The sequence below is a fragment of the Macrobrachium rosenbergii genome, chromosome 36 (genome assembly GCF_040412425.1).
Source record: "Macrobrachium rosenbergii isolate ZJJX-2024 chromosome 36, ASM4041242v1, whole genome shotgun sequence".
Classification (NCBI taxonomy): Eukaryota; Metazoa; Arthropoda; class Malacostraca; order Decapoda; family Palaemonidae; genus Macrobrachium; species Macrobrachium rosenbergii.
Window position 1 is genome coordinate 8,940,418 of NC_089776.1, and position 26,426 is coordinate 8,966,843.

Here is a 26,426-nt window from a genome sequence, read left to right on the forward strand (position 1 = left end):
ACATGCTTTTGTTTAGTGTAAAATATCCCACGTGCTTTTGTTTAGTGTAAAATATCCCACGTGCTGTTGTTCAGTATAAATACGGTGGATATTTCATTTCGCCATAATTCCTCATTTCAATCCATCATATTTTCTTTTATCGTCTCCCTCACCACCGTCATCTTCATTATCATATTTCACCGCCAAAAAAAAAATAATTCTTCCCTATAAAAAACATTCAACTTTAGCAGAAGGTCTCATCATGAACAATAGCAGTTAATGAAGGAACCTCCCAGACCAGGGGTAGGCGGGGGAGGGGAAGGGGTTGGGGGTTGCCTAACCTTTTCCCAAAAAAGCCACCCCTCCTCTTGTTTGTTTAGAAAGTCAACACAATCATGTCGATATCTCTCTCTCTCTCTCTCTCTCTCTCTCTCTCTCTCTCTCTCTCTCTCTCTCTTTTTATTGTCCCTTATTCTTCACTTTAAATTATCTTTATTGTCCCATTATTCTTCATATTTAAATTATCTGATTATACAAATGACTGCATATAGGAATATATAATATATATAATATAGCTAGCATAATATAATATATATATATATATATATTTATATATATAATGTTATATATATATATATATATATATATATATATATATATATATATAATATATATATAGCTATACTTATATATATATATATAATATATATTATATACACAGTATTTATATATACAGTATATATATATATACATATATATACATATATATATGTGTGTGTGTGTGGATGTACATATATCTTACTCGTTTATTTATCTGAGTAGCAGAACTCTCTTATTTCTTTTGGTCCAAGGGAAACAGTCACACCGTTCTACAAATCTTCTGACGTTCCTCCTACCCCCGAGTTTTCCATCTCATAAATAGAACTCCTAATATACCCACACGCATGCCACGCGCTCACCCAGAGTAATTTTACCACATTGATTGCCGTCGCGAGAAGCAAGTTGCATTGTTGAAGATCAAAGTAGATATTTTTACCTGCCAAAGTTCCCGCCGTACAAAAAATAACGAGGGAAAGTGAGATGTGATTAGAGAAGCAGTTAAGAGTTCTTCACTTGGACTTGGATGGAAGATCATGGACTAACTTCAGATTAGGCAGAAATACGAAGGAAGATGGAATGATTTAAAAACATGAAGCAAATGAGAGTTTGTGCGCGAAGTATCAAGTAGTGAATGCTGTATATGAGGTATACATTAGACGTTTCGAAACAGTAGATGCATGCTGTATACATATACATATGCATGTATATATTGATATATACATGTGTGTGTGCATAAATTCTCCTATATATATATGGTTTTCATATTCTATATATATATATATATATATATATATATATATATATATATATATATATATATATAAGAAAGCTTTCATGAACTAACTTAGTTACTAGGCTTAAACATAAAGGAAGATAGAATGGCTTGAAAACCACTTATAGACGAGGGAAAGGAGAATTTATGTCTGAAATATCAAGTAGTGAACAGCTGTATTGAAACCAAACACTAGACATTTCGAAACGAAGTAAATGCAATGCTATCATTTGCAGAACGCCCGAAGCCAAGCGATTGTGTTCTAGTTTTATGTGTGATTTTTTAATATTTTTTTTTTTAGTCAGAATTGCAATTTAATTGACTCTGCGCTTATCCGCAACATTAATTAATATGTATCTTTATTGATTCGTGTATTTGTTTTATATAATTATGTATGATGTATATTTTTTATTTATTATGTATATTTTTTATTTATTTTCTTTTGATAACCAACACACTCATTTATCGCGGGTGATAAAATCATGGAATTAATTTTTCTCTCGTTGTAATATTCAGCAGGATCTATCACACGGTTAACAAATGCTTTGAATATACAGTAAGTGTATATTAGAAAGAACAAAAATAAGATTAACAACAAATAGTTTAAATATAAGTGTAAATTAGAATATTAAAAAAGTTAACGTCAAATGATTCACAGTCAAGTAAGATAGTCATTGTCGAAGACAATTTCCTCCCCTCTTCCATATTAGTTCATCAAAAGCTATGATTATTTCATGTTCCATTAAAATTACTTCTGGCTGAAATTTGTCATCAAATGACAGGATATTTTCCAGTGTCATTTCTTTTACTTCCCTTCATCTCCTGCTTTCCAAATCATTGTTAACGTGTGCCTGGATAAAGCGTACCTTTCGTCCAGTCTATGCATATATACATACACAAACGCCAGTGTGTCTGTACGTATGTATGTGTGTAAGCAAACTGAATGCGTGTGCGTGTGCGAATGAGAACTTTGTGGAGGACAAAAAAATCACCTTTTACAAACCAAGCTTTCCACAATGGGATTTGAGGAGTGGAAAAACGGGGAAAACAAGGCTCGTAATGGGCGAGAAAGGGCTGTAAACGGGGATTTTTCCCTCGACCATAAATTTTCTGGCGGACTCATTAATTCCCGCGGAGCAGCTGGGCCCGCGAGGTTCATCTGCGGGACCCGAGTTCACCCGAATTTATGTGTCTGGGGGGGTAATTATGTAGAGCATATGATCACAAAAAAGGAGAGTTCTTCTTTTTGGTGTTATAAGTGTTCTTCCTTCGTTGATGACACGTGTTGATGATTTGGTGTTTCTCAGAGGAGAGTTCTCCCTTCTTGCGTTAGGGCTGTTCTTCCGTCGTTGATAACACATCTGTTAATGGTTTGGCATCTCTTAGGCGCTATACCAGTTTATCACTAACGCTATTTTTTCTTTCATAGTGTTTTAAAATAAAGCTGGTGAATAGAAAGATTTAATTATCTTTCTTTTTCAAGACTGGACCACAAGAACCGTTAATTTAAGCTACCAGTTGCCAACAAAAAATAAAATCCTTAAGAAAAAATATAAAAAATTCGAAATAATAAAGGATATACTTCGGGATGCATTCCGAGTTTCAGGAACAAATCCTTAATGGTTATTTACTTTTATATAATGATATATTCCATTTCGTTTTTCATAAATTTCCTATATTCTTTCCTTTCGTTTGTGTTGACTGAATCAGATCCCGAAAGGATAGAGATCAGAAATGAAACATGTCATAAACATGTTGGATACTTATCGCACACACGTCACAAACACGTTCGATACAAGTCGACGACGTCTTGGTGGTAGTCCAGTGCTTTGCACGATCACCCAGCATTTGCGAGAGTATTGTCTGGTCGTCGACTTCTTTTCAACATGTTTGTGACATGCATGAGATAAGTTGCCTACATGTGTTTATGATTTGTTTTCCTTCAGAGGTTCAAGCGAATATGCAATGCATTGCTACCCTAATACTATTCTTATTGCATTTTAATGAATAATAATAATAATAATAATAATAATAATAATAATAATAATAATAATAATAATAATAATAAAGTATGGATGAACCCTTACTCGTTAACAACATTGATTTCATTTTGCAACCAAATAAACCGAGAGGAATTATTATTATTATTATTATTATTATTATTATTATTATTATTATCATCAACAATAGTACCATTCCTTACAATCATAGTTATCTTTCAGTCTGTCTGTCAGTTTCTCCCTCGAGATTATTCAGCATCCTTACACAAAGGGCAAGACGCGTCTGCCCGCTCGCATACCATCGAATGGAGTGGAAGGACGTGTCTTGTAAGGAGACATGAATACTAAGCAGGGGATTTGGAGGAGCAGGGTAGAAGCCAGCCGGCACATTTCCCCTCCTCCTCCTCCTCCTCCTCCTCCTCCTCCTCCTCCTCCTCCTCCTCCTCCTCCTCCTCCTCCTCCTTCCTCCTCCTCCTCCTTCTTCTTCTTCTTCTTCTTATTTCTTCTTCTTCTTCTTCTTCTTCTTCTTCTTCTACAGGATATTTCTCATCCATCCTCCTTATTCCTCCTTCTTCTACTTCTTCAGCAGGATATGTCTTGCTTCTTCTTCTTCTTCTTCAGGATATTTCTTACTTTCTCCTCCTCCTCCTCATCCTCCTATTCTCCTCCTCCTCCTTCAGCAGGATATGTCTTGCTCTCCTCCTCCTCCTCCTCCTCCTCCTCCTCCTCCTCCTCCTCCTCCTCCTCCTCCCAAAAAAAAGATGCCCCAACGCCTTTGACTTCTAACTAAGCGTCGATACCCACACACAGCCGGGTAGAAGGGTTAGCCGCAGGCGTGAATTGAGTTTCAGGACTTGCAAATGCCACTTTTACACCTTAGTACTGAGCCAAAGAAAAGTGCATAGTCAAAAAAGACTTTAAGGAGGGTTTGTTTATGACGATCGTATTGGCGTATGTTCCTAGATGTTGACCTCTGGGTTCAAATACAGAATGATTTTGAGGAATGGATTGGTCTTCATTGTAAAACGGAGGGAATGATATATATATATATATATATATATATATATATATATATATATATATATATATATATATATATATATATATTATATATATATTATCTATGTTACATATATTTCATGCAATTAAAAAATGCGCTTCTCTATATGCATACATTGAATGACATAGAATTTATCTCTGTTCCATCTTCTCTCTCTCTCTCTCTCTCTCTCTCTCTCTCTCTCTCTCTCTTTAACTCCGTTTTCATTATATGACTCATTGTTATACCGAGGTCGGATTTACCTGACCAGCGCTCGAGTCCCGCCCACTTTCAAGACATAACTCTTTGCCAGACCGGAGTTTATACCAATCGTAAACACGGACATTTTATTATATTTTTCATTGCCATTTTCTTTATTACCCTCCTTCTGTTTCCATTTCCACGGGCAACCACTTCCGAGTCTTTATGAGGTTCGATAAGACTCCGCTGAGTCATTGTTGCGGAGCTGATTGTGGCCTCAGTGATCAAGTTTGTCACACGGAAAGGTCGGTCGCGGTTTGGGATTGACCTGTGATGGTGATAATGCTTCGTTACTTTCTGAATGTGCGTATATTTATTATAAGTATGTATATATCTACACATATGCAAGGAATAATGTCCGGCTCGTGTGGTTCTGCGATGTGATTTCCACGGAAATGCAACGATGGAATTGGATGGCGAGACAGAGGAAATCCTTTGTCCGGATACCAGCGAATTCGGATACCAGCGAATACGGATACCAGCGAATACCGATACCAGCAAATTCGGATACCAGTGGATCCGGATACAAGCGAATTCGGATACCAGCGAATCTGGATACCAGTGAATACCGATACCAGCAAATTCGGATACCAGTGGATCCGGATACCAGTGATTTCGGATACCAGCAAATACGGATACCAGCGAATTCGGATACCAGCGAATACGGATACCAACGAATACGGATACCAGTAAATTCGGATATATACCAGCGAATCCGGATACCAGCGAATACAGATACCAGTAAATTCGGATACCAGCGAATCTGGAAACCAGCGAATCGGATACCAGCGAACACGGATACCAGGGAGTTTGAGTTCGAATACTGCTGGAAGGTAATCCCGACATGAGATATCAAAGTAAATGTCATCCCAGATATGGTATACTGATTAGAATATCAGCAATGAGCTTCTCCTTGTATTTTGTAATTAACTTAATTTTTATCTATTTATCCATTAATGTTAATCTATTTTTTTTAATAACTGATCTCTTCTTTCTGTATTCCCTGTTACCTCCTGTTACTTCTTTCAAATGAACACCACAATATTCTTTAGAAGCTTGAATTTCAAGTCAGTGACCCCTTTGGTGGGCTTGTTCCGTAAGAATTGGGTTCATCTTCCGAATAATAGTGATGATGTATGGATTATCATCAAAGGAGAAATGAAATTATCAGGAACTATAAGCAGGAGTTTTTATTTTTGGTTTTGATTTAAGGCAAAGAGGATATCCAGTGTTAGGATATTATAAATAAAGAAGGAATTCCGTGTCCATGCCATGAGTTTTCTATAAGAAGAGAATTTTCATATAATCTTTCGTTTTAATTCAAAATGTTATAATGTCACATAACATCCAATTATTCTTACATTAGTTTTAATACTTAATAACAACTCATATTCTTAGTATCATATTCTTGAGGAGAGTAAGTTCCAATATCATATTCTTGAGCAGAGTAAGTTTTAACATTCTTGAGCAGATTAAGTTTCAATACAAGACTTCAGGAATACAACTAGAGTAATTTAACCCAAAGAAAACATCAAAAAAAAAAGATACGGGAATTAGAAAACAAGACGAAACAGACACAGAGGAAACAGAGAAGAGGAAACACACCATCAGAGGAAACAAAGAAGAGGAAAGAAACAGAAAGAACAAAGAAGAGGTGACAAACAGAGGAAACACAGTAAACAAATAAGAGGAAACAAAGAGGAGGAAACAGACAGAGGGAGCAAAGAAGAAGTAATAGAGGAAACAAACAGAGTAAACAAATAAGAGGAAACGAATAAGAGGAAACACTCACACATTCACACCATGAGACAAGACACGTTATCAATATAAACTACGAATAAGCCCCCCCAACCCCACCCATTAATTACACGGAATACGGCCTTCCGCTCCATCAGAGGAACCAACAACAAACTATATAATTAGGGAGACTCTAATTCGCGGCCACTTCTGATTAGCTCGGGGAAACACACGCGATCGACGCCGTGAGCGGGTGTGCTTTTCCTAGGTTCGTACGTCTGCGAAATAGCAGCGGCCGTGAGGACAAGTGAGGAAAATTTTTTATTATTGTTATTTTGTTTTATTACTGAGGGTTGCTTGGGAGTGTTGTGTTTCGTGAGCGTGTCTAATGAAGCTTTGTAGATTATTATTATTATTATTATTATTATTATTATTATTATTATTATTATTATTATTATTATTATATATAAAATTTAAGAGTTAATTTTTGACCTTCCTATCGCCATTGAACTAGGTATTGCATGAAGGCACCAAATCACATGGAATTATTTTATCTCCCTGTATTCAAGCAAGATAAGTTACTGGTTATTTAGCAAATTGTTTACAGATAGAGAGAGAGAGAGAGAGAGAGAGAGAGAGAGAGAGAGAGAGAGAGAGAGAGAGAGAGAGAGAGAGAGAGAGAAGTGGTTGATTGCAGAAGCCAATTTTAATTTTCTTTTTAGAATGAATTAGATAATGTTGAATGAATTCACTTATACATTCGGTAACACCGTAATGCTTATGAATCCCATTATATTTAAGACATCATTATCATTATTATCATTATAAAACAACGTAAAATACATTATCATTTCCATCATCATCATCATATCGCCAGCATCTTCATCATCACTTCTCAACATCCTCGTCATCAAGGCTATCAATATCAACAACATCAAAAATATCACAACACTGTCATCATCATCATTATTATCATCATAAAACAACGAAAAATACATCATCATTTTCATCATCATCATATCGCCAGCAACTTCATCATCACCTCTCAACATCCTCATCATCAAGGCTGTCAGTATCAACATCAAAACATCACAACACTATCATCATCATCATCATCATCATTATCATCATCATAAAACAACGAAAAACACGCCATCATTTTCATCACCATCACCATTCAACATCATCATCAAGACTATCAATATCAACATCAGAAACATCCAAAACATCACAAGCTTCGCTGAATCATATCGTTAACGTCCGCTGATGTTGAAGAAAACATACACCTCCTACCCGATAGATGGCGCAAAATAAGTTCAATGAAACTTTCTCGGCTCGGCTCGAATCCATTAGGGAACACAAATCTAATACCCGGAGCGAAAAGGTAGACCGAGAATAAGCATGAAGTTTAGTAAAAACAAAAAATAAAATAAAATTGGTCCCCCTCTCTCTCTCTCTCTCTCTCTCTCTCTCTCTCTCTCTCTCTCTCTCTCTCTCTCTCTCTATATATATATATATATATATATATATATATATATATATATATATATATATATATATGTATATATATATATATATATATATATATATATTATATATATATATATATATATATATATATATATATATATATATATATATATATATACGTATTGACATGCAGTATTATTCTTGGCTTGTTCGCTGGTTGCGTTTTCGATTCTCTCTCTCTCTCTCTCTCTCTCTCTCTCTCTCTCTCTCTCTCTCTCTCTCTCTCTCTCTCTCTCTCTCTCAACTTGGGCAATCGTAATTGTAACTTCTACCAGTTTATTTTATTCCAAAATGTTACTTTCTCAAAATCAGTTTAGATTTCCAAAATGTTACTTTCGTGAATTTTTTCCATTTCGTAAACTCGAGTCTCTCTTTTTATCTCTCTCTATTTTTGGTGTTGTCTCTCATTTATGAATATGTTCGCCTATTTTGTTAAATTCCCCCATTATTCCTCTGTGATTTTCGCCTAATGTTTATTCTTCTTTTGTCCTCTCCTTGTATTCCACCTCCTAGAATTCGTTATTTTCCCCTTCACTATCTTTCCGTTCTTCTCCTTTTCCTTAATTCTTATATTTTATTATGTCTCTGTATTTCTCCTTTGCGTTTCTTGTTTCTCCCTTACCTTTCTCCGTCTCTCCTGTTCTTTATCTTTCCTAGAAATCTGTTAATTCATTCTTAGTTTTTTCTTTCATTAGATTTTACGTAACTTTCATTTTTATGTTTTTATATTTCATTTCACATTATTCATTTTTACTTATTCCTGCTTAACTATGGTTTCTATCGTTTCCGTTTTATTTTATTTTTCTCATTACAAAGAGCCACTTGAAAGAAATTTTTGAAAGGAATTTTTTCATTCATTCATTCTCTCTTCAGTCATTCTCCTGTTTATTTCTCTTCCGCTTCTTTATTCGGTTTCCCCTTCGTTTCCTTTTATTACCATAATAATATTTCGGCGAAAAATACCGCCACAAAGGAACCACAAGTCCTTGAAGTCCGGGGGTTAAGACTTGTATTCAATTACCTGTTTTATTCAAATTTATTTTTCTTTCGTTTAAAAGATTTTGGGTGACTTGTTTTCATTTCAAACCAGCAACGGTTTCTTGCCAATAAGTTGATTTTTGTTTTCGCCATTTTATTGTTTGTTAGTATTAATTTCCTTGAGTTTTTAAGTTTTGTATTCTCCGTGTATTGCTTTTCAAGAGTTTCAGTGACATTTTGTTGTACCCCCTTTCATTCTTCCAAGATTTTTTTCCTTTGGTTGTTTATGTTTATTTTCGTAATTCCTAATTATACTTTCTAATTCCATATGTATTATAATATATATCTGTATGTATATAAATATATGTGTATATATATAAAATTATAAATATACATAAATGTATGTAAATATATATATATATATATATATATATATATATATATATATATATATATATATATATATATATATATATATATCTTTCCTCTTTAACGTTTACGAATGTTTCTCTTTACTAATTTCTCTCTTTTATTTTCCTTCGATCGTCTTCCTTAAAACGCTTATATGTTCGCATCTTTATTCATTTTTGTCTTAGCCCCATATTTTATTATAAATTATTTAATAATTTTCAAAATCATATTACTTCATGTCCCCGACTTCATCTCTGACAAAATCCACAAAAAAATTGACTCACGGGATGCGGGCGCCGGCTTCAAACACATGCCGGAACAGTGTCAGTGTGTCAGCACATGTGCGAGAACACAGGTGTTCTGCTCCTGTCATACCGTTCTGGGGAGAGCATCTGTGTCAGGTGGCATACAAGTGCCACCAGACGGAACAGGTGTGGGTTTGGGTGAGTAACACGAAAGAGAATATTTCTTGGCCAGGTATGATGTTTGTGAGGCATGTTCGTTTAGCATATCAAATGCGAAGAGTATTTCTCTCTCTCTCTCTCTCTCTCTCTCTCTCTCTCTCTCTCTCTCTCTCTCTCTCTCTCTCTCTGTGTGTGTGTGTGTGTGTGTGTAAAGGCCTATTCAGGCTTAAAATGCCGTGTTACAAACTGATAAAATAAACAGTTATTATATGTATATATATATATACTATATATATATTATAAATACATATATGTTTATATATCTATTGATATATTCATATATATATATATATATATATATATATATATATATATATATATATATATATATATATATATATATATATGTGTGTGTGTAGGAGAGAGAGAGAGAGAGAGAGAGAGAGAGAGAGAGAGAGAGAGAGAGAGAGATCTGTGAATGTCAATGTGGACACTGGAAGAATGAGCGAACAGGTGAGTCACAGCGTAGGTGACGCAAAAAAAAAAAAAAAAAAAAAAAAAACAACGCAGCAGGCTCTGGGTCAAAGGTCAGGACGTAAGGAGGAGTCGGCCGGAGGTATTGTTGAGCCAACTCCCTCGTACGAGAGTGCAGTGTGGGCGTAGAATTCGAACGTGGAAAAGGAAGCGGATACTGATGAGATTACATTGTTGGTGTTCAGGGTAAGTCGGGCGGGTGCCAGCACGGGCTCTTGCCTCGATATGGTTGAGAATAAATTTGTTTTTGTAATTTTAACAAGTACTTTGTCAAAGGTGACAAATAAGCTGGGCTAGATACAGGAATTCTGCAGAAATTATGATAGTAATAACAATTCAACATCGGAGTTAATAATGATTATATGTTTAGTCAGTCATTTTTTTTTTGTTGTAACACTCCATTTTCCACTCACGCTGATTAGAGTGTTTAGTAAATTGAAATAGATTTATCCACAAGAGAATCAGCGTATCTGTACAGTCGTAAACTATGATTTAATAGCTGAGACTTTTCTAAAAGTACTGAAGTTTTTTAATTTTACAGATGATGTTGATGGATAATGTATAAAATGCTGTCTGTATGATTTAGTGATAAATATAACAAAAGAATGTGCAGATGATTTTGTAATCTTGATGGTTGGATTACAGTTATGCAATTATAATATATAATAATTGTAAAAGTGAGAAAAGCGGCCATATATATATATATATATATATATATATATATATATATATATATATATATATATGTGTGTGTGTGTGTGTGTGTATATGTATATATATGTGTGTGTATGCATGTATATATATGGATATACATATATATACATATATATTATATGTATATATACATGTACACACATTTATACATATACACACGTATGACCGTTTTTCTCTCTTTTGCAATTATGTATAATTATATATATGTATCTGTGTATATATATACATGTATATGTATATATACATATTTATGTGTATGCACACGTGCTAATGTGTGTGTGGTTGCATTTGTATGCTTGTATATTAATATGTGACATGTATGTACTGACATATTTCTTGTTAGCACTCTGTGTGCCTGCATGTGCGTATGTATATATGTATGTATGTGTGTATACATTCACACACTCAACACCCTCGCAATGACACATTCATTCATGCATGCCTGCACATGACAACCACATTCGCCTACACAAACGAACAACGCATAATACATCACATTACAGAAGGAACTGCAGTCAGGCCATACCTGAAAAACTTCATGAAATTCAGCTGAACTGTCTGGGCCAAATCAATACTTTCAGAGAGAGAGAGAGAGAGAGAGAGAGAGAGAGAGAGAGAGAGAGAAAGAGGTCGCGTTTTCAGAAGGCGTTTGTCAGGAGAAGCCAGTCTGTCAAATACACGGACATGCGACGCGATGCTGAATCAGCGGGTGTTCGGAGACGCAGCAGACGTCAGTCGATAAAACGCTGATGACACGCCGTTATGAAAATCCACGATTATGGAGATGAGTTACGGGAATATTTGCCGTAATTGTTCCTGGCCTTCATTACATTACGGTCTCGCATCTTTGGTGTCGAGTTTGCACGGACATGAACGTATTTGTTAAGGTCTTGTGTCGTGCTGGCCCCGTAGGTGGGATGGGGTGTTTGGTGCAGTCAGCGCACCTCACATGGTTCACTGTAGGCATTAATTAATTAAGGGTCTTTACAGCGTTCCTTCCTTATGCCCCTAGCTGCAACCCCTTTCATTCCTTTGCTGTATCTCCGTTCATATTACCTTTCTTCCATCTTACTTTCCACCTCTCTGACAGCTATTTCATAGTGCAACTGCTTTGAGGTGTTCCTCCTGTTACGCCTTTCAAACCTTCATACTGTTATTATCCCTTTCAGCGCTGAATGACCTCTTCAGAGGTCACAGCGCCTGGCCTCTGGCCTCTAATCTATTCTACTCTATGTCTTACTAGACTACTTGAAAACTTATGACTTCCATTTAAGCAGAATCACGCGCAAGTACGCGGAGATGGGCACTAATGCCCCACACAGCATTGCGCAAGAATAAGAAGAGAAGCTTTTCCTCAGCCAGTTTTCTCACCTGTGTTGGGGGGGCGTATTAATCTAGTTGATTCTGGCCATTTGGCACTGGCGAACTCCTCCACCCCGTCTCCTGGTCGATAATGACGTGACGAATATTCGAAGCGAGTGACAGACACTGTTCCCAGGGTGGGGCGTGTGAGAGAGACGTTCATGAATCGTCTCTGGTTTGGTCATGTTTTTGAAATTCACACTTTCTTTGAGGTACATATTTTTGTTTATAGTTTTGTTTAATACTTTTGATTCTTAATCGTGTGTCTGTACGCAATTTCTGGTGTATTCGTCTGTTGTTGTCTGTTATACTCTTAAATTCTTGTCTTTGCGTAGTGTCACAGAATTCGACCCTGAATCTCGTATTTTATTCCTAGACTAAATTTGTTTTTTACTACTATTCAAGGCCTTTGCAACGGCACACCCTTTCCCAAACCTGTAGCGCCGTCTGCCATTCACAAGTTCTGTTTTATTCGATCGCTTTTATGCATATTATTATTATTTTGTTTATTATTCAGAAGATGAAACCTATTCGTATCGAGCAAGCCCACCAAAGGGGCCATTGACCTGAAATTCAGGCTTCCAAAGATTATTATTATTATTATTATTATTATTATTATTATTATTATTATTATTATTATTATTATTATTATTATTATTATTATTATTATTATTATTATTATTATTCAGAAGGTGAAACCTATTCATATGGAACAAGCCCACCAAAGGGGTCATTGTCTTGAAATTAAAGCTTCCAAAGATTATTATTATTATTATTATTATTATTATTATTATTATTATTATTATTATTATTATTATTATTACTCAGAAGATGAAATCTATTCATATGGAACAAGCCCACCAAAGGGGCCATTGACTTGAAATTCAAGCTTCCAAAGAATATTATGGTGTCCACTGGGAAGAAGTAACCTATGATACGCAGTATCACAGAATTCGACCTCTTGTATTTTATTCCTAGACTAAATATCTTTTTTAACAGTCAAGGCCTTTGTGAAGGCAAAGACACGCCCTTTCCTGACCCGTAACTCCGTCTGTCAAACCCAGTATACACTCCGTTCGTAGAACACCTCCCACCTGGAAAATTTGATCTCTCGTGTTTCTCAGTCGCTGAATCATTCATTCGCCGACACGCTCCTCCTGCGAAAGGCCTTGCCAGTGAGGAGAAATTGTCGTACGTCATTCTGGTAAAAAAAAGGACTTCGTTTGTGTGCTTGCCTTAAAAGAAGGTAATTAGAGAGAGAGAGAGATTGAAGTCTTAATGTATCGGAAAGTGGAATCAGCACGATGTACGGCGCCGCTTATTCATGCTCGTGATTTGCTCGCTTTGCCTAACCGAAATTCGCCAGATATTGTATTTATTCATGTAAGGCAGTAAGTATATATAGCTCTCTCTCTCTCTCTCTCTCTCTCTCTCTCTCTCTCTCTCTCTCTCTCTCTCTCTCTCTCTCTCTCTCGCTTAAAAATTACAGGTTCAGCCGTCCAAGCAATACACATGCACAGACTGTATGTATGTATGTATATATATATATATATATATATATATATATATATATATATATATATATATATATATATGTATGTATGTATATGTATATATATAACTGCAGATTCATGGAAAGACTCCTTCAGCAGAAACTGGTAACAACATTAGTGTCTTTTCACACCTGCATATACTGTAAATATATATGCAAGTGCGTGAATGTGTGTGTATGTGTAATTATAATTATATTGATCACTTGTTTTTATGTATGGTCATACGCTTGTGTACTTATGAACGTGATTATATAAGTGCATAATACACGATGCATATATATATAATATATGTATTTATAATTATATATACATACATGCATACATACATACAATAAACCAACTTTCAACTAATGTCTTTTGAATACTGAATCAGGGATAAACTTCATGAACAGAAAATTATAATATTCATCAGCCAAGTGTTGAATATCCCTCCAAACATTATGCCATTCTTAATCTTACACTTTTCTCCCTCTATACGTGTCACGTGACCAACCTACTACAAAACATTTGAACTCCTCTGTTCGCCTGTTTTGTTTGCTACATAGTTTAATGCCTGTGTTTTAGCTTCTTTACAACATAGTTTAATGCCTATTTAAGTTTTTTTACAACATACTTTAATGCCAGTGTCAACTTTTTTTTTTTACCTCAGTTTAATTCTTGTCTTAGCCTGAGTACCTCAAAAGTTAATGTTTGTTTTAGCTTGTTTACCTCATAGTTTATCACCTCTTTCAGCTTGTTTACCTCATAGTATATCACCTCTTTCAGCTTCTTTACCTCATAGTTTATCACCTCTTTCAACTTCTTTACCTCATAGTTTTTCACCTCTTTCAGCTTGTTTGCCTCATAGTATCTCACCTCTTTCAGCTTGTTTACCTCATAGTTTATCACCTCTTTCAGCTTTACCTTTTTAATGCCTCATTTTACCTTTTTATCACCTCTTTCAGCTCTTTCAGCTTTTTACCTCATAGTTTATCACCTTTCTTTTTGAGCTTCTTTTACCTCATAGTTTATCACCTCTTTCAGCTTTTCTTTTTACCTCATAGTTTATCACCTCTTTCAGCTTGTTTACTTTATATCACTCATAGTTTATCACCTCTTTCAGCTTCTTTACCTCATAGTTTATCACCTCTTTCAGCTTCTTTTTAATGCCTTTCATAGTTTATCACCTTTTACCTTGTTTAGTTTACCACCTTTCAGGTTCTTTACCTCATAGTTTATCACCTCTTTCAGCTTGTTTACCTCATAGTTTATCACCTCTTTCAGCTTCTTTACCTTTTAATGCCTCATAGTTTATCATAGTTTATCACCTCTTTCAGCTTCTTTACCTCATAGTTTATCACCTCTTTCAGCTTGTTTACCTCATAGTTTATCACCTCTTTCAGCTTCTTTACCTCATAGTTTATCACCTCTTTCAGCTTCTTTACCTCATAGTTTATCACCTCTTTCAGCTTCTTTACCTCATAGTTTATCACCTCTTTCAGCTTCTTTACCTCATAGTTTAATGCCTATTTCAGGTTTTTACCTCATAGTTTATCACCTCTTTCAGCTTGTTTACCTCATAGTTTACCACCTCTTTCAGCTTCTTTACCTCATAGTTTAATGCCTATTTCAGGTTTTTTTTACCTCATAGTTTAGAGCTTATTTTAGCTTGTATTACCTCATAGTTTAGAGCTTATTTTAGCTTGTATTACCTCATAGTTTAATGACCATTTTAACTTATTTAACTCATAGTTTAATGACCTTTTCAACTTGTTTATCTCATAGTTTAATGACCAATTTAACGTTTTTTAACTCATACTTTAATGACCGTTTTAACTTATCTCATAGCTGAATGACATTTTAACTTATTTAACTCACAGTTTAATGACCAGTTCAACTTGCTTATCTCACAGGTTAATGATCATTTTAACTTGTATATATCATAGTTTAATGCCTATTTTATCATTTCGGTTAAATCTTTTCATTTCCCCTGCACACAATATATGGCTTTCTTTTTTTCTTTTTTATTTCATTTGAAGTCATCATCCACCTTTCCTTATAACAGAAAGTAATTGCAGCCGAACTAATAATTTATCTTTTCGTCTTTTGAAATTTGAAATTTGAGATTGATTTTAATCTTTAGATTTTGAAGTTAGTAAATTTTAATTTTTATAATTTTTTATCTCAGAGGATTAATAGTAGATTTTATTTAAAAAAAAATTATTTAATATTTTTTCCTAGGAAATTCATCACCAACTCATTCATCTGGGAAGACACTCATCATTCACCCACTCACGCACGGAGGATGAGAAATAAAAAGCTCTGTCACTAAAAACTGTTATTTTTTAATTTGACATTGGAGTACAAAATATGTACACTGCCACCGGCACTAGGATACATAAGGCCCTTTTCTTACGACCTACTCTGAAATGCGACCATTGGATTTAACGTCTGAAATGCGACCATTGGATTTAACGTCAGTCGTAACGGAGACGATTACCAGCGATATATTTATCGTATTACGTGAATATGTATGCGCATGCATATATGCAAGCATGTATTTTCACATTTTAATTCTTGAGTAGATGGTGTATTTTTGATATATGTATATATATGTATATATATACATATATATATGATTATATATATATATGTATTTATATACATTTATATATCTATACATATACAGTATATATATATATATATATATATATATATATATATATATATATATATATATATATATATATATATATATATATATATATTATATTTATAATGTGTACGTATATACATACATACATACATAAATAGATGCAGCATATATGTGTATGCATACATAAGTATTACATTTTCCTTCACATCCTGTTTATAGTACAAGTAATCATATAGTTCCGTTATGAATAAGCGTTATATATATATATTCAACTCGTAACAAAAAGTGATGTACTTTATAAATATAAGTAAACAAATTCTCTTCATTCTGGAATCTTTAACAAAAGAACACTTAAATTTGACGCAACACAACATAAAAAGGATTTATAAGATTAATAGAAAATCGCATATTTTATTTTCTTTCTATTGATTTTAAATGTCTTCTTTTCATGAGCAAATTTCACGACTTGTACAAAATCGAATTATATAGATATGTGTCACTCTCACAGATTCGGCTTTATTTGTGGCCAATGTAATAAGGTAATATGATAGTATGTCATTTTGAATTTATACATTTATAATCGTAGTATGCCTAAGTGCGTATACATAGAATTGATGTGTGTATATATACATATACCTGTGTATGTATAATATATATATATATATTTATGTAAATATATACACATACATAGATATATTTGCATATACATACATATATATATATATATATTATATATATATATATATATATATATATATATATATATATTGACAACACACCCTGTATAAACGTATTACACATAATTTAATTACTTCAGTTTGACCTTAGTATAGCCAATATAATTTAGCATTTCTTATATTTTATTAAGTAAATTTCATTATATTTCACTTAGTAAATTCAGTAAATTTGATATGTTGATTTTTGAGCACACAGATGATAATTCTTCATCTCAAACTCCAAACAAGTGTTTTATAGAGACTTGATTATCCCCTAAATAAGGTAAATGAAACTAAACGCATTTTTTAAAACGTGGAACCCAACACAGTAGGCCTACTAGAAAGATATTTGATAATTAACATTGTTTTAAACCTCGAATAACGTTGGCTTTGGATGTTTCTTGGGAATATGTGGAAATGAAATAAAATTAATAATCTTGATACCTAACTGCCTTGAGTGTGATCTATCTTAGATGTGAATTCTTGACTTAGAGAAAAAAATTCTTTCCAATCTTGTGTACTAATTTAAGACCGAGATGAAGTTACTAGAGAAATAAGTAAAGATTTAAAACCTAAAAAATCTCTATAAAAAAAAATCCCCTTATTCTTTGTTGTTCCGTTTAGTAGATTCCCTTTAACCCTTTTTCTCATTGTTGATATTCGCGTCATTTGTCAGTAATCGTCAGATCATCTGGCCCTGTCATGTTAAATAATAATCATTTCACAATATCGTCAGAAAACTCCTAAAAATATGCTCTAAAAGAAAAACGGATATTATGGAAAATATCTTCAGAAGATTGTACACAATCTTTCCTATCAGTTTCAACAATTTACTATGTAAAAACGATACTGAATAATCGTCCAACTCTTTCATTCGCGTTTCACGAAGACATAACAAACTACAAAGAACTATTTTCTTAGATAGTGTAGACTTATTATTGTTAAGTAAGTTTTTTTAATCTATTTTGGCTAGGTGGGTAGCTAATGTGTCCCAGTTTATACACGTTATGATATTCTGAGAAATTGTTCGAACGAGAAATAAGATCCTGTCGAGTTTAAATCATAAGAAGAAATTTGAGAAGACGTGGAGGAAGAAAGAAAATCAGTGTTATAATTTTTGAAAATCGTTTCATAGTAGTTTTGACATTTAATTGCAAGATGCCCACATTATTATTATTATTATTATTATTATTATTATTATTATTATTATTATTATTATTATTATTATTATTATAGATTTCAGTTCTTTGGCCTTTAATCTTTCCTCCTATGGGGGCTTTTATATTGATGAAATGACCAAGAATTCTTCTTCTTTAAAATCACTGAACATACCAGAAGAATGTAATAACTATAAAATCATTTATTTATTAAATTCTTTTCTACCTCCATTATAATATTTAACAAATTCATTGACGATAGAATCGGTTACATTGTTGCTTAGAAACTTTTAAAGAAACATTATTTTGATATATAGTAAGAGGGATAACAAATAAATCTTCGGGTATACGAAACAGATAGATAGATAGATAGGTAGATAGATAAATAGATAGATAAATAGATAAGACAATGTCATACACAACTGACATAATCCACCACGGCAAGATATTGACCATTATTTTTTCGGTTACCTTTAAAAATATATGTTTATACGTAGTACATTTTTTCTCGAATTTATTCAAATTACTGTTCATATATAGGACTATTACATTAACACAAAAGATATATATATAAAAATTCAAACTATGACTTCACAAACAAAATTTCTACTTGATCTTTCCCCTAACAAGCATTTCGTGCTAATCATAAAAATCACTTGACTGATGTAGAGAAAATTCTTGATGTAACTTAACACTGAGCATAAAATATATATATGTCAGTTCATCTCTATTTTATTCTCGTCTAAGAAAATTCGTATTCTATCCTAAATCACCTTTTCACACGATACAAATATTTTGAGCTATTTATGAGTTTTTTTTTTTTATTCATTTTCTAATACACGAAATCACTCCATTAGTTTGACAGAGAATATGTAATAAGTTATTTGAAAAAAAAACTCCCCAAAATCCCTTCCCGGAAAAAAAAAAACTTTTAGACACTTCACAAAAACTTGATATTTTAAGATTCAGTCACCTAAGGCATCAACGATAAGTATTTCATTTACTTCATATATTATATTTTCCCTAAATTCTCTACAACCCTCTAAAAGGGTTCATATCACAACTACATAACATCAAAAACTCTGTACAACTGGATTCATAATAACATTTTAGTTTTAACCTTCAATTGTAGAATTCAATTATGTAGAGGTTCCCTCCCTGGCTTGACTCGTGAAGAAAATTTTGCTTTAAAATTTCCTCTTTGTTGCTTTTCTTTTAGTTGTATATTTATGTCAATCTGTGATAATGAATGTGAAAAATGTATGGCCGGTAATGCGGTGAAATTATGTTCGTGTTTTGTCGCACTTTGAAAATGTATTCTTTCTGAGGTTCTGAATTTTGAAGACTTTTGAGGACTTCAGTTGCAGGAGAAAATGTCATATTCGAGTTGAATGTTCTCAGCTTGTGAAGTCTGTAAGATCGAACATATTCTAACTAATTAAAATATCAGAATCTTAAATATCATCAAAACTCCACTTTCATTTTCTTTTGTTGCTAAAGTTCTTGAACCTTTGAAACTGAATTAAAAAATGACAATAAATATTATATTTATTAAAAAGTTGTTGTCTATTACCTTAGTATTGAAAAATAATAAACAGAAGAAAATATATTTTTTAAATTTTTAATAAACTTAATTTCATTTCACTGGAAACAAAATACTTATGAATAATGAATTCTCTCTGATAGTTAGACAACCATTTCATATCAATTATTATAAAAGAATAATCTCTTTTCACACATATATTTGCTTTTATAGATCCATTTTTGAAGTAATTTCGATAGTTGAGTTATATTTTAGGACCTAAGTATACTGGAGTATACTCTCTCGTAGGCTGAATATTCATCCGTACAAGAGGTAACTGCTTTACGTTTTTCAACAGTGAATTAATGTTTTAATATGTGGTAATTGTAACTTATGAAGAATATAGATACGAAGTAATGAATAGAATACTCAGGAACATAACCTCACATAAATCCATATAGGAAGACTATATATATATATATATATATATATATATATATATATATATATATATATATATATATATATATATATATATATATATATATATATATATATATATGTCATATATGCAAGAACTGTGCAAAATAAGAAACTAGGGTACTCATGTAAATAAAAAATAAAAATATGAACACTGAGGTGTTACATTTCGAGAAGTATCTCCACCCCTCTTCGGGTCACATATCACCTGCAATGTAAGGCTTCACTGCCTTTCTTTGTAATGTTACTACGGTATTTATGTTTACATAGACTGTAGTTGAAAGCTGAAAGACATTAATCTCCCGTCACCCACTGCAGTATCCTGATAACATTAACAATATATTGATTTATGGGATAGAATTAATGGACCTTTCACCTTAAATCTCTCAGCTTCAAAAGAACAGGGTGTTTTAATATATTCTTAAGGCCATATTACTCAGGTTCACTGTAAATACAGAGTACTGAAGAATCTTAAAAAGTTTTACAGAGACTGAAGTAGTAGAATTTCAGATTTGCCTTACATTTTTCCTGATTGTTTTATTTTCTTAGAGAGAAAGCGAAGTTTGCATGAAATGAAGTTTTTTAAGTAATTGATTTCCTCTTTACTAAAGAGCCCAAAGTCTGCAGGTAATCAGATCAAGGTGTACTTCTCTTTGGCTGTTGAGTGTAGATGATTAGAGGGAGTAAAATACAATTAATATAAATTTCCAGGTAGACAAAGGAGTCCTTAGCTGTGTGGAATTTCGGTGAAACCTCTTTCAATACAGTTGAAGAATTGCGTACCAATTAGTTTTCATCATGGGGCGATGTTTCAGCATCTTGATTTATATGTAATAGGGAATTCTTAATTCCATCTTTAGAGTCAACGAACACGTGATTAAAACTTATCACACGATATAGGTACTCAGCAATAACCATATCATTTAGGCACAATATCGATTTATTTCGCGTCATCACTGACAGTACTCACTCAAATAAAAAAAACAACTCACTTTGAAATTAGGAAGATGCCAGCAGCAATAATATATCTCGATTTTTTTTTTTTTTTTTTTGCGGTACCTGACCGTGAGAATGAGAGTTCCAGAACATGGCAGCTCAGCTAGGAGAGTCTATACCCAGTGCCACGTGGGTACCCGAGGTCTGTTTTCATTTTTTCATAACTTTTACTCACAGTATAAAGGTCACAGCTCTGTTCCCAACCAGGAAACCACTTCTAAGTGGACTTTCTGCCCTGCTTGCTTCAGTAAACTGACAGCCGACGCGTGGCGGACAAGTTCCAGAGAGTGGCCGTCGACAGAGAGCAGCCTGTCTCCACACCTCAGCTTCCCGTCCAGGGCCGCTGGAGAGGACTGCACCACGAACAGGACGTGTATCGGCTCAGCGCCTCGCTGAGGATCAGACCCGCCCACGATACTGAATCCCAGCGACGCCCCTTGAGACCTGTGCAAGACCACAGTTTTGGACACGTGCAGAGATCGCGGGAGTTTCTGCCAGTAGAGCCAAGAGGGGACGAAGTTGGCGGAACCAGGAGAGGTTTCGGGGCCGTCCAGCAACGTCAGGGTCACCCCTGCCAGTTCTGCCGTCGCCTTCAGGAGAGCCACCGCCTGGCCGTGCGTTAGGCCCAGCAGAGATTGTCCGTTGACTGAGAGTAGCACGTCGCCTTTCTGTTTTGTGAGAATGAGTTGGATGTTAGAGATGTGAATCACACAGTGAGATATAGAAGTTTTTTAATTTTATGATAAAATCTTTCGGTTCATACTTGGGGTTCCTGCTTTAAATTGTTAGGCTTACAGGGAGCAGAGAAAATCACTTAATATTTTTACCTATCACAAATAGTACATGAAACAAACAAAAAAATTCTTTTACTCTATGAAACCTCAGATTCTGAACAAAAAGAAGGAATTAGAAACTTTTTGTAATTTTGTAGTTTATGAACTTAACCAAAGTAAAAATACTTTTAGTAATAAACAAAGACAAAAGGGATTATCCATAATGTATTCATTGATTATTATGCAGGGCAATTTGACCCAGAAACTAGGCGGTCACATACACTGAAGATAAATTAATGAAGCCTCAGAACCACGAAATCCCACAGCTGCTGACAATCGATAATTAGTTTTGCTACTCGAACAAATGCAATTCCCCAGGTGCTGTGTTTTGTTGAGGTTTTCAGTGTCATTTTACATTCTATACCATTCATTATAATTATAATTGCGCATCTGCTAATGGTACTTATTTTGAGTTTTCTACTTCCAAACAAGTACTTGCATTTTTTCCAGTTCTTCCAAAAACTTTGCTTGCACTTAACCTTCTACTTTTAGCAAGAAATCTTACCTTTGATCTTATTTTTGTTTTGCTTTCTCAGCAACAGTACTTACCCTAGTACACCACACTAGTACACCAGCATTTGTATTGCTTCTGCTACTTTTTCAAAAACAGTGTTTACTGTACTTACTTGGTTTCTACAACTTGACTTTGATTTCCACTCCTCTGTACAATACCGCTGTGAACTTTCTATGTCAGTAGATAGTATTGCATTAGTGAAGAAAAACTTTTTCATTATTCCTGCTCTAGTCATCAGTCCTGATATCAAATTTTCTAAATCAGTTAACATTACTTAATACTGTAAGATGTTTTCACACTCGCCAAAACTACTTACCGTAATATTATTACATCTTCCAGAAAAAGGACTTGCTTTGATAGTTTTGTATCTGATAAAGGTACTTACTCTGATAGTTTTCATCTGCCAAAAAGTGCTTACTTTAGTATTTTACATCTGCCAAAAGAACTTACTCTAGTATTTTTCATCAACCAAAAATACTTACTTTGATATTTTTACATCTGCCTACTGGACCTTGTGGGTTGATATTAGCTACATAAATTGGTGTGTCTCCCTCGTTACTTCCTACGCCACCTCCAATCCTCATTCCAAGGCTCTCACCAACACCCTGTGCAAGAAATAAAGAAGGTTTGGAAATCATAAAATGCTATTTTAAATCAGTTTAACGACTTTGTGCATATGAGGTGCAAATGCTATCTTAGAGTTGTGGTCATTTTAACTATGTGGTATTATGATTATGCATGAGTCTATCAGATAACCTTTGGATGATGTAAACTTTCCCAAAAGTAGGCAACAATAGCTAGGATAGAAAGTAAGGGAAATCTTGGTCTGTACAATTATCCCCTTTCACCTTCAGCAGTGCAATTGCTTTTAGTCTTAACTCGATTCTAACACTGTAAATCTCCTGTATTTACCATGTAAGTAGGTACTACTCTGCACATTGCTTTCATAAGATACTTAGCTACATACTACCACCACCTCTTTAGTCAGGTAGTAAGTATTTATACTTTACTCCCCATACCCCAGAAATAGTGAACTGAAGTTATTAGAACAGTAGGAGTTAGGGATTTTGAGCAAACATTTAGTCTCCTTAACAAAGAAACAGTAGTTACTCAGAAAGAACCTTTGCAAATAAAGACAGATGAGAAATTCAGCTGTCATCATGGAAATATGATCATCAATGGGCAAAGATGTGTTCGGTTTGATAACATCAGTTAGTAACTATAGTACCAGGGAATTTAACATAATTGACAGTTCTGTGTTGGAATTACCTTTTTGATTGTTACGTTCTTCTGCTGAAGTTGATTATTTTCCGGCTGCATGATTCTCTTTAGCCCAGCAATTAGCTCGCTGTCGTCGTTGGGCGTGCGGAGGTCCCTAGGAGTAGGAGGCGAGATGGTGGAATGGTGATAATTGGGCTCCGTCATTGATGGTGGGAGTTCGTGGATGCCGGAATCTGGATGAGTTGAGTCGAGTGATGATTGCTGAGACAAATTAACTGTTTCGTGAGCTGATGACAGATGATGATGAATCGATGAATTTTGCTGTTGGTGGAGGTGATTCTGAGAGTGGTGATGGTGATGATGATGATGATGATGTGAATCCATGTCATCGGTGTCTGAAGTGCAGTAACCTGGAGAAGACGTGGTAGGGGAGGCTCCTCTCGGCGACCCACTGATCCCCCCGTTTTCGGAGGGCAGACCGGTGCTCGGGGAGGACATCATGGAGGACACGAGACTGTGGTCGCTCAAGGAGTCGCAGGAACCGGATCTCCCGTACTCCATCGCGACACACCCACTGTCGCTCCCGCTCCTCTGCTCCGCAGAGCTCTGGAAGTCGTTGTCAGGCACCTGATCTTCCCGCCAGTGGTGAGAGGGGAAGTTTGTGTATTCAGAAGAAGACGCGGATGTTTCGGAGTTTGGCCCAAAGGAGGTGATGGGACCTCTGCTTACGATAAGGCTGACGTGAGTGTGGCTTTGCTGAATGAGCCTGGAGGCGTGGTCCAGACGGGCGTAGCGCACGTCCGCGCCATTGATTGCAAGTATCCTGTTGTGCGAGTGGAGGCGGCCGTCTTGGGCCGCCACTGACCCTGGTAGGACCTCCATGATGAATATCCCGGGCTCAGTCCGCCGACCCCCTAGTTTAAGACCTAATTGACGACTGCTCTCTTTGCATAGTGTAACGGCAACCATTTCACCTGGAATTCGATGCATTGAGAAAAATGAGCGAAAAGACCTTGACAATTCAGGCCGTAAGAACATGAATATGAATAGATTGATGCAAAAGAGATCTGCTGATAGTTGAAGTTGTATGTGCTATTGTGGCCAAATGATCAGTAACTTCGATAAACTGCAAGCCACTTTTTTTCCCAGTGGAAGACAAACCAAATCAAACCTGAAAAGCTAGTTTAGGACATTACAAGCCACAAACCTCATTTCAAGTCTTTAGGACAATAACCTTCAGCCTAGGGCAAGTTCTCATTGCTCGCAGGCCAACTAACCTTGTTGGTGATTGGAACCGGGCGACGGTGATCGGTACGCCTGAATTCTCTCTCGGTAGACCCCAAGTCGAAGGACAGTCTGAGGTCTCCGGAGAGCTTGGCAGACAACCTGGTGAGTGGCCGATGTCATGTCGACGCCGTCCACCTCGATGATCTGGTCTCCTGGCTGGAGACGACCATCTTGGGCTACTAAGCCATCTGGGAAGACCTCTTGGACGACGACGCATCGCTGGTAAACGAGAGAAAGGAAGGAGTTACTGAAGGGAACCTAAAGTGAAATCTGTTTGACTGCAAGGCTTAAAGGGTTCTTATTCTCCATTGCAGGAATGAAAGATTGGTTGGATCAAGCTGCCATTTACAGTTACTATATAACTAACTACTTATAATCTAAGAAAGGTATATTAGTTTTGTAGTTGGCTATATATTGCACTGCAGTCTTCAAGGTTGCTGCAAAAACAGGCGACTTAATCTCAGCCTCATTGACATTCTCTTGCTCTGTTTAAGTTCTTTGCTTATTGCTTTTAAATAAAAACTGTACAAGTTAGATATTTAATGAGTCTTATCAAAATTCATCAGTACATTTAATAACTCTAGACTAATTTAAAGTTTTCTGAACAACTGGCTGAAATTTCAAGGCTATTTAAACCCTTAAGATGTCAGTTTGTCCAACTACACAAGATCAGAGATTCTAACTTTTCCAAGGAAAAACTACTAAGCTTGCAAATACTAAAAGTCTAACAGGATATATAGTATTACAAGCTCTAATACTGTAACATGTCTTCATTTCATAATAAAGAGATTAAAGATTCCGTAACTTGCTCATTCAACAAAGATTCTATCTTATCATAAGGTTTATATATTAAGGCTGTAACTTACCTATTTATTAATTTATTATTATTAATATTTTTTAATAAGTGGGATCTCTTCTTTCTGTATTCCTCTTTACTTCCTCTTACGTCTTCCTAATGAAAACCATAATATTCTATGGAAGCTTGAATTTCAAGTTAATGGTCCCTTTGGTGGGCTTGTAACATATGAATAGGTTTCATCTACTGAATGATAATAATAATAATAATAATAATAATAATAATAATAATAATAATAATAATAATAATAATTTAACTACAGATACGAAGTGTCTGATCTGTCAACTGCCAAGTCTTAAAGCTCTTACATTCCCTCAAAGAGTAGATGACGTCAA

The 26,426-nt window shown here is 34.7% G+C and overlaps 1 protein-coding gene and 1 long non-coding RNA gene across 4 annotated transcripts in view; one reads left to right on the forward strand and one right to left on the reverse strand.

Annotated features, from left to right (window-relative positions):
• LOC136856602 (uncharacterized) overlaps positions 1-26,426 on the forward strand; it is a 346,791-nt gene that overhangs the window by 247,491 nt on the left and 72,874 nt on the right. The gene's annotated exons all lie outside the window — the stretch shown is intronic.
• Positions 21,307-26,426, reverse strand: part of LOC136856601 (ligand of Numb protein X 2-like) — a 56,489-nt gene continuing 51,369 nt past the window's right edge. For 2 of the 3 annotated variants that reach the window (XM_067134531.1, XM_067134532.1), the window contains exons 4-7: positions 25,226-25,454; positions 23,997-24,922; positions 23,210-23,332; positions 21,418-22,048 (exon numbers count right to left, since the gene is read on the reverse strand). In XM_067134531.1, coding sequence (XP_066990632.1) covers positions 21,566-22,048; positions 23,210-23,332; positions 23,997-24,922; positions 25,226-25,454 — 1,761 coding nt within the window. In that variant the 3' untranslated portion in view covers positions 21,418-21,565. Of the gene's footprint in view, positions 22,049-23,209; positions 23,333-23,996; positions 24,923-25,225; positions 25,455-26,426 lie in introns of all 3 variants that reach the window. The other variant, XM_067134530.1, reaches the window with a different exon arrangement.